This window comes from Lucilia cuprina, chromosome 3, assembly GCF_022045245.1.
Source record: "Lucilia cuprina isolate Lc7/37 chromosome 3, ASM2204524v1, whole genome shotgun sequence".
NCBI lineage: Eukaryota > Metazoa > Arthropoda > Insecta > Diptera > Calliphoridae > Lucilia > Lucilia cuprina.
This window is the reverse complement of record NC_060951.1, coordinates 12,795,854-12,804,812: the sequence shown is the minus strand read 5'-3', so window position 1 is coordinate 12,804,812 and position 8,959 is coordinate 12,795,854. Positions and strand designations below refer to the sequence as shown.

Below are 8,959 nucleotides of genomic sequence, written 5' to 3'. Positions count from 1 at the left end.
CGGCTGTAACTAAAAATATAGGCGTCGGCCTTTAATCGACTGTAAGCCGTCTAAGTTTTCAACTACGTTGTTTTTAAATTTTCAACGACTATATATAATAACGGAATCCGAGAGTGTATTTTAAAATTCGGGATTGTCCACCAGAGCAGGAAATTTTTGTATTAGTGAATACTATTTCATGTATTTCTCTACTTATACAACTATTTTTCGAGAGATTTATTCTTAGACGGTGTCGAGCCATGTTCGTGCGCCTGTTAAATCAATTTTCTGAAGCCCACAGATATCTTCGGGATCCCAATTTTTTATAATTCTTTCAGACATGATTTCGAGAAGTTTCAGCAAAATCGGTTTATCAATAAGAAAAAAACCAAGACTACCTCTGAAATGGAAAAATGTTTGTCTACACATAAAAACTTTGGATTGCATTGATTTTTTTTGTACGAATAAAAAGAATAACAAAAAAAAAACAAATTTCTGAGTATGAGAAATTCCGTATCACGAGAAAGATGTATGATATTTTTTCTCTCCACGCAAAATCAAAAGTTTCCTGGTATGGACTTAAAGCCGGCTTCACACCATCACACAAGTAGTAGGATCTGTCAAAATTTTGTGTAGAATAGTACGAATAGGATCGTCTTAACTAAGATGTATTAAATTTAATAAAAAACAGCTGATCGTTTTTTGCTACCTGCCGGTCAACACTAGGAAACTTTTTTTGGGAAACTTTTGATTTTGCGTGAGAGAGAAAGAGAAAGATTATCATTATCTCTTTCGCGGTACGGAGTTTCTCGTACTCGGAAACATGTTTTGTTTTGTTATTCTTCTCATTCGTACAACAACAAATCAATGCAATTAATACGTAGTTTCTGAAACAAAAGTTTCTATGTGTGGACATTAAGGAAACTTAAAAAGAGAATTAAGAAAAAGTTTCCTAGTGTGGACCAGGTCTAAAATGTTCATTTTTCGCCCTGGTGTAGAATAAATGTCCAACTATGTTCACATTTTGTAAAAGTTACTCTTTGTTTTCATTTTGTTAATGTCAAACTTTTTATTTTGTATATATTTTAGAAAAATTCGCTTTGATTTTTTTTTAATTTTTTTCTGACACTTTTTCCTGACAGCCAATTCACCTTCAAGTGCAGTCACAATGTCAAACTACATATCAAAAAATAAAAGAAAATAAGGACAGTCGTAATTCAGGTCTGAGTTGGGGAACAACTCTCGCGTCATCGCGATTATTTCTTAAACGCGTTCAGGCTTGTGTTTGTTGCCTGGCTTTCGACAGTTTTGCGTCTCGCTCGCACTGGTGTAATGTATTACTTCATATAACTGTTCAAAGTTATATGTTGTCTACATTAACCTCGTGCTTTCGTATTACCTCAAGTGAGGTTATGTTTTATTGGTGGAGACCATAGAATACTCAAACGTTTTTAACTGGTGGAGACCATAAAATACTCACGATATAACCTGGTGGAGACCATAAAAGACTCACGATATAATCTGGTGGAGACCATTTAAACTCAAATATATACTGGTGGAGACCATTAATACTTTTGATGAAATCAAGTCCGGATGCTCCAACTTCCTATATGAAGGTATAGGTCGGTTGGTGGGGTTTTCTCTGGACAAACGTGTAATAACCTGGCAATATGAGTGCTTGATGCACCGCCATCCTAATCAAAACCCAAAAAAAAAAAAAATAAAGATGAAAAATTTTACAGTCTCTTTGTTTTTTTAAATGATTCAAAAAACAAACAAGTCGAATTTGAAACTGCTGTTGCCGACTTTTCTTTTCTTTTTAAAGTTGGATGAAAATGTAGCAGTTATTAAAAATTCCATAGGTCTTTAACTGCCGGTCCACACTAGGAAACTATTTTTGGAAAACTTTTGATTTTGCGTGAAAAAGAAAGAATATCATTCACCTATCTCGTGGTACGGAGTTTCCCGTTGTCGGAAACTTGTTTTGTTTTGTTATTCTTTTCATTCGTACAACAAGACCTGGTTCACACTAGAAAACTTTTTTGGGAAACTTTTGATTTTTGTGTGTGAGAGAATGAAATATCAACCATCTCTTTCTCTCAACAAAAGTTTCTCAGTGTGAACCAGGTCCAACAAATCAATGCAATTCACACGTAGTCTCTGAAACAAAAGTTTCTATGTGTGGACATTTAGGAAACTTCAAAAGAGAATTAAGAAAAAGTTTCTCTACGAAAGTTTCCTAGTGTGGACCGGCACTAGTGTTAATCAGGTCTTAGGAAATGTAGAAAGAAATTTAACTTATTTCAGATAATATTTACTCAAATGAAAATATTGCAATATTAGGAAATTTTCATCGAAATATTATTTATTTGTTGGCCACATTTACTAAAATTACAAAAATGTGGTCAGATATGTAAAATAACAACAAAAATTAATGGCCTTATGCAAAAACGATTATTAAAGTTAACAATGGTTTACTGCACACATTTTCCATATAAAAACAGGTTTTAACAACCAATGTTAACTTAATAATCGTTTTTGCATAAGACGATAAATCTTTAAAGCACTTGGGTCCAACATAACGCAAAGTTCAAGAAATGAAATTTGTAAGCCGTATTAAGTTGAACAATTTTCAGCGGCTGCGACTTTAACATTGTGTTCGGCGGCTAGGCTTTAAGCCGAATCGGCGAGGATCTCTGCCTCGCGAAAATCTCTACCGCCCAGTGACGATAATTTAGCTATTTTCTCATTGAATGCAGCGGTTTCGAAACCAGTTTACCAGGTAGAAAAGTGTTGCAACTATTAGTTGGTACACTAGCGAATTGTGTTGCCAGATTTGTCGTTTTTTGTCCTATAAAAATTTGTATGCTTTTTAAAGTAAAAAAGCAGAGGGCGAATTTTTCAAACATTTTATCTGTTGCAAATTTTGTGGCCCATCACATCGTCCTCAGCCCTGACTGTATTTAAATATTAACCTTTGTTTTAACATATTTTGCAATTAAACTTACTCCCCAAAGGACTAGAACTAGTCCAAACTAATGCAAAGACCTACACTTAGGTACTGTTGGTTCATTTATGATACCTGTAAAGATAATAGAGATAGAAAAAGAAAGAACGGAATAGTTTTAGGATTTAACCATAAGAGAGGTTAAGAGTAAGTTTAGAATAAAATACTGAGAGTAATGAAGAATTGAGATTGTAGTAGAGGAGATAGAAAGTTTATCCTTGTGAGTAATAAGTGCCTTGGTCAATGCATTGGTGTTCGATGGATTCTTCCTCGTCTTGACAACTTCTGCCAAATGAGATGTCCCGTGGTGACAGCGACAAGATTGCTGATGCAAGAACGGTTTAGTTGCAGAAGATATGACGTACAGTCCAAACTTCGCCATATCTTCTTGGTGTTGATACAAGTTATTTTATTACACCATCTTGTCTGAGAGAGTTCAAAGAGCTTTTCATCTATTAGATTTTTGAAAGATTTAGCGGTATACCACAAAAATTGCCTATGTCCCTATCGGGCATTAAAACTCCTATTTTTGCTAATTAATTAGCGATACAGTTGCCAATCAAATCCCCGTATCTCCGTACCCATTTGAGCACGATTTTTTTATGTCTTGCCATCCTGTTTAACAATGTCCGGCATTTCTAGACTAGTATAGCTTTCGGCACAAATTTTACTCTTTTTATGTTTTTTTTATGGCTCAGTCCGTATATACTGAGAGGATTCTTGGGGTGCTATTTTCTCCGATGCAGAGTTTTCGGAGATAGAGAATATGTTTAATAACCGCTTCATGGAACCAGTTTACCAATTTAGTGTTTAGTCCCCATTTTTTGTCTATGACCTTCCTGCAAAATTTTCTCTATGGATATACCATAGAGGAGAAAATGCTTGCCCCCGGCCATAGGCCTGCTATTTAAATAAATGATTTTTGAAATCAAATATCTCTTTCATTTGGTTTATACCTTAAATAAATGCTTAATTCATTGGGTATTAACATATAGAATTTTATAATAGAATTATGTAGACATTTTTTTTGTTATGTCTATGTTATATATCATTGGAAAGGTATTTTTAATACCATAAATTTGATGTAATTTTTATTGTTAACAAAATAGTTTATGAGATATTGACAAAAATGTAATAAACTTTAAACCCCGCCTACTCGAAAGTAGGCGCAACCGACGAAACAATTATATCTTTTATCCTCTCAAAATGCTCTATATTGGCGTTTATTCTTTTTTTCCAAAAATATCACTAAAAACTATTTGTTCCGTGAAAAGTGTTGCTTAAGACCCATTTTTCAAATAATTATTTATTATGCTTGTCTCACCTAGCATCATGGAAAATACTTGGGTCTTCGAATAGTTGATAGTTGACAAAATTTGCTCTTTGCTTGATGTACGTTGGCAGCAGCTGCAAGATCATTGAAGCCGAGCAGCTGTAAGATCATTTGCATAAAGTCGATGGGTCAACCAACTATTATATCTAGGAAGCTGGCACCCTGGACTCGGGTTTGTGGTTTAATTTTATTTTATTCTCTATTATGTTATTGTAATGATGTAGATTGTTGTAAATTTTAAAGAGATACAAATCTTAAATTTTAAATTTTCTACCAATTGATTATAAATATAAAAGAATTTGTTGTTGTTTTCAAATTTTGTATGAGAATTTTCATACGAATTTTGATATGAAATTTCCTTTAGAGATACTTGATATGAGAATAAGTGCTTCCTGCCATTTTTGTATAAAATAAAAATAACTTTATTAAAATACATGTACATACATATATATTTATACTTATTTTACTAATATAATTCGACCTTATTTATTATTTTCGTAATCAACATTTCGAACGCCTTTTCGATCATTGCTATATAGCGGGGTGCTTCCTTGAAACATTTGTGCCTAGAATTGGCCGTCAACTGCATATGGGTCGAATTAATGCCAAGCGTTGACTGTGAATATAGACTGCGACCCGTTAACATTAAAATATTGATGCAATCGTCTGTTAGAATGGGAAAAGCTTCGGCAAAACGTATAAGAGACGGTAAAATATTACAAAGATATTTACATTTGGCCTCTGTAGAGAGTAGAGATAGTGCTGATTGAATAGTGTTGACGCAGAATTTCGAGACACTTAAACTTTTCGGAATGGCATATTTTAAAACTAAATGAGATGTCAAGTCAATTGTAAAGATCTGTTTATCCATTTCCGGCATGCTAAGGAATTCGTGTAGAAAATCTATACAGATATGCATAGAAGGAACTCCCTTAACCATCATGGGTATCACCTCACGAGGGTATGTTTGAAAGTGTACAAGCTTTGCCAAAGATGGTTCAGAAATGAATGCTTGATGAATAAATGAGCATATAATACCTTGAGCTTCGCGCAGTTCAAACGAAGAGACACGTGTATCTCCATTCGCATTCATATCAGCTAGAACTTCCAGCAGTATATGAACTGCAGCGCTCTCTTGTGAAGCTATTAAAGCGGTCTTAAGTTCTTCCCTATCAGTGTCACACTGTACTTGTCCATTTTTATCGATTATTTGTTTTGATTGCATTTGTATGCTTAGATGAGCTTTTGATGCAGCCAAACTTCCTTGGAGAATACGCAACAATATTATGAGAGTATGAGGGCAATGAAATATTTCTCTACTGCATCGCAGAACCTGCAATGGATCCAGCATATTTTCCACAACAAAAGAACAGCGATTTATGTAATCTTCTGATGCCATAATCGAAGTAAGTGACTTTTGCCAGAAACTTATCGGCAACACACCATTTAAACGAAGCCAAATATCTAAATATAAATTTTTAATTGAGCGTGGTACCTTACGCTGGAATACTTTCGGTAAGTTTTCTACTATTAGATCTGCATTTCGAGCAATATCTTCAGGCGGCATCTTAAGCAATGCCTTTAGTACTGGTATTGCTTTTCCGGGCTTCGTATCTAGTTTTTGGAAATCAATTCTTTTAAGACATTCTTGAATTTGTTCCACCGAATTTTTAGGCACATTTATATTACGGTTACGACAAATTCCTGAGCTGCAGTGTTCTTCGAGCCAATCATCCACCATACTCAGGTGTGGATAATTCGATACAATCAAACGCAATAGGGGATGAAAAATACCCACATATTCATTATGATAATGTTGGGCCTTTTGAAGTAAATATTTCATTGGTAATTCTGAAAGAAAATTGTTTGTGTATTCTTTGACTTTCCTTCCACTCAGTACAGCGTTCGACAAATTGGAAATACGCGTGTCTTCATACAATACCAAATAGTATAGTATTAAAAGCTGAGCAGTTAAGGGACACTGTACCTGATATTTAGACAATTCATCACTGTCTGCTGAAGATATATTACCACCTAAACCACCATACTGGGAGAAGACATTAAAATTAGGAGTCGATGATATGTCACCCAATACATTTGTACCGTTGTAATTAGATCTAAATATGTGAAGAATCTCCATTTCAGAAAACGACTTGTGCATATGATCGACATTAACTTTGCCCTGAGGATTTGGTACAATCAAGGTGTTTACATATACTTCGATTAGGGCAGGCATAACTGGGTGCAATGGCCGAACCGAGTTACATATCTGTTTATAAATCCAAGATTTTATAGGCACCTTATGTTTTAAAAAGGCCCTTGATTTTAGAAGCTGATGTATGCAATGTACCGGCAAGTAACCAGGTATATTAGCATTCAATTTCGGTGTGACCGGCACACGCACTGCATGTGATGCTACTACTTGCTCCGTGAAAAGATCTTGTGTGAAAACTTGTTTTATACGATTTGTACTGTTCGGACGTATGGGTATTTTCATGGCCAAGGTCGAACAGACAAGCTCCCCTATGGCTGATATTTGATTCCCATGAAAGTGAATGGCTAACAACAAAAGCATCTCACCAAGGGATGTGCTAGCATCAGATCTCTTGCCAAAGAATACATCCTCTTTAATCAGCCATTGTAGCCATTCGACAGCCTTGTTTTCAAGAGCTGCAGTAGAAACCAATGACGGACAGGCTATCAACATACAAAGTGCTAGTGAAACAAATCTCATGCCTGATTGAGTTGGTCGCGGTTTACTCGAAACTAGCTGTGCCAATGCACTAATTTCGTCATCATTAAACCTTAAAAAAAACAGAGTTACAAAAAAAATTATTTGAATAAATAAAAAACACATCTTACTTCAAGCCAGCAATTCCACGCAATGCACAATATAATCGCATCAATACAGCCCCTTGGACGGTATAGTCTTCAATGTCACTATTTTGATTAGTTGAATTATTTACGATGTTCAGCAGTTGTTGCAATAATTCGGCTCTAACCAGAATTAATGCATCTCCTTTACGTTTTTGACTGGAATGAACAAATTCGGCAAACCATGTACGCACATTTTGATCATTTCCTAGCAACATGCCTGTTAAAAACGATATCTGCAAATCAAAATAAAGGATGGGAACATAAAAGTATAACTTAGCAAAACAGTAATTATAAAGACCATTACCACATAATACTTACCAAATCCTGTGGATATTTAAGACAAAGTTTAAGCATAAAAGAAGGTACTTTCAATATCTCCACACATATTGCTCTGGTTGATAACGCTTGCGAAGGATTTATTTCGCTTAATGCCATTAAGAGCACAAGTTTTTGTTTTCCTTCATTTGACTCTTCGTCACAGTTGATTATTACATGGGTAACGACATCACGATAACAATCAGGGAAATTTGCCACTAATGCGCATATAATTCGATGACCATTTGGTACTTGAACCAGAGTATCAGTCAGCTCTAGTATATTTAATAATGATGGTAGCTCAGCTAAAGCAATGCACAAAATATCAACGACTTCTTCCAAATATATACCATCGTCTAATATTTCAGATTGAACGGGAGTCTTCTGTTCGGACAACTGCCATTGAACGTTAAATATTTCCGATAAAACAACACGCACTTTACGTGTCACATCGGCTCTTTCGAATCCCAAAGCTATGCCTGTTTGTAATCCAAACTCTGATTGTTGTCCATCATAGTACATGGATTTTTGCCGGGCCTGTAATTCCTTCTTCAGCTCTTGCTCGAGCTCATGATAATTGACTTGTAAATATGACACTATACTGTTTACCACTTCAATGCCTATAAGAACGGCTAATATTTGTTTGCGAGATTCCATCGACGATTTTGTGTTGTCGAGTGGTGACAATAGGCTCATACGCACTAAAGCTGGCAGTACAGGTCGAATTTCATTTTGCGGATAAGTGCTCAATGCTGTTATATCAAGATTTTGCATTGCCGCAAATACTCTTGCGGTCACATCTTGCATTTTTATGTACTTTATTTTTATGTATGTATTTTTATGTATGTATTTTCTTTCAATTATTTTCCTTTAGCAACAGTTGAATAAATGTAAAAGTAAAATTATGAAAATCAAACAACTTCTGTCAAACAAAATTGAGCTAACATATGTTTAGCAGGGTGCACTTATAAGGTGAAGTCAATTCAACAGCTGATCGAGATATTTTTTAATGAAAGTTGTATACAACTGTCAAGTTGTACAATTTAGAGTTGCCAAAGCACAAAAAAAAAATATTTTTATATTTATTATAGGTATTAATTTTATTTTCAGGATACATTATGTATTAAATTTACGTTAAATTTTCATGTATGTATATCAAAAATATTTTTCTTGAAAGCTGCAATAAAATACATACATATTTTTCGCGCAATGAAACAAGTGTATTTTTAAATTATTTTTGTAAAACTTTATAAAAATATAAAATTACATAAAATTATGTGTATTTTTTACAAGATATAAAAAAGGATTCTTTCCCAATTTTAATTGATTACATACACAGTATTACATACACACATTTAAAACAAAATTTTCTAATATATTATAATACAATGTATTTGTAGAAAATGTACAAAAAGATGTACACATATTTAAATTTACTTGTTGTAAGA

At 34.2% G+C, this 8,959-nt stretch overlaps 1 protein-coding gene and 1 long non-coding RNA gene across 3 annotated transcripts; both read right to left on the bottom strand.

The window, feature by feature from the left end:
- Positions 1-2,808: 2,808 nt before the first annotated feature.
- On the bottom strand, positions 2,809-4,705 carry LOC124418831. The gene is made up of 3 exons (XR_006940249.1): positions 4,311-4,705; positions 2,988-3,061; positions 2,809-2,936 (listed from the first exon to the last, which is right to left on the bottom strand). It is a non-coding gene; the product is annotated as an uncharacterized LOC124418831 (long non-coding RNA).
- Positions 4,706-4,723: 18 nt separating this feature from the next.
- On the bottom strand, positions 4,724-8,455 carry LOC111681435 (integrator complex subunit 2). 2 transcript variants are annotated; one of them, XM_046946460.1, is made up of 4 exons: positions 8,358-8,455; positions 7,515-8,324; positions 7,182-7,429; positions 4,724-7,123 (listed from the first exon to the last, which is right to left on the bottom strand). In XM_046946460.1, the coding sequence occupies exons 2-4, from the start codon at positions 8,316-8,318 to the stop codon at positions 4,786-4,788; spliced, it is 3,390 nt and encodes a 1,129-aa protein (XP_046802416.1). In that variant the 5' UTR covers positions 8,319-8,324; positions 8,358-8,455; the 3' UTR covers positions 4,724-4,785. The 2 variants fall into 2 exon arrangements, with proteins under 2 accessions (XP_046802416.1, XP_023298974.2); XM_023443206.2 differs by having other exon boundaries at positions 7,515-8,453.
- Positions 8,456-8,959: the final 504 nt, after the last annotated feature.

Excerpts from the sequence above, each read along its gene's own strand:
- LOC111681435 (XM_046946460.1), bottom strand. The coding sequence starts at position 8,318 with ATGCAAGATGTGACCGCAAGAGTATTTGCGGCAATGCAAAATCTTGAT. Across the intron at positions 7,430-7,514 it reads TTAAATATCCACAGGATTTG|ATATCGTTTTTAACAGGCAT; the intron begins GTAAGTATTATG and ends TTTGATTTGCAG. Across the intron at positions 7,124-7,181 it reads CGTGGAATTGCTGGCTTGAA|GTTTAATGATGACGAAATTA; the intron begins GTAAGATGTGTT and ends GTTTTTTTTAAG.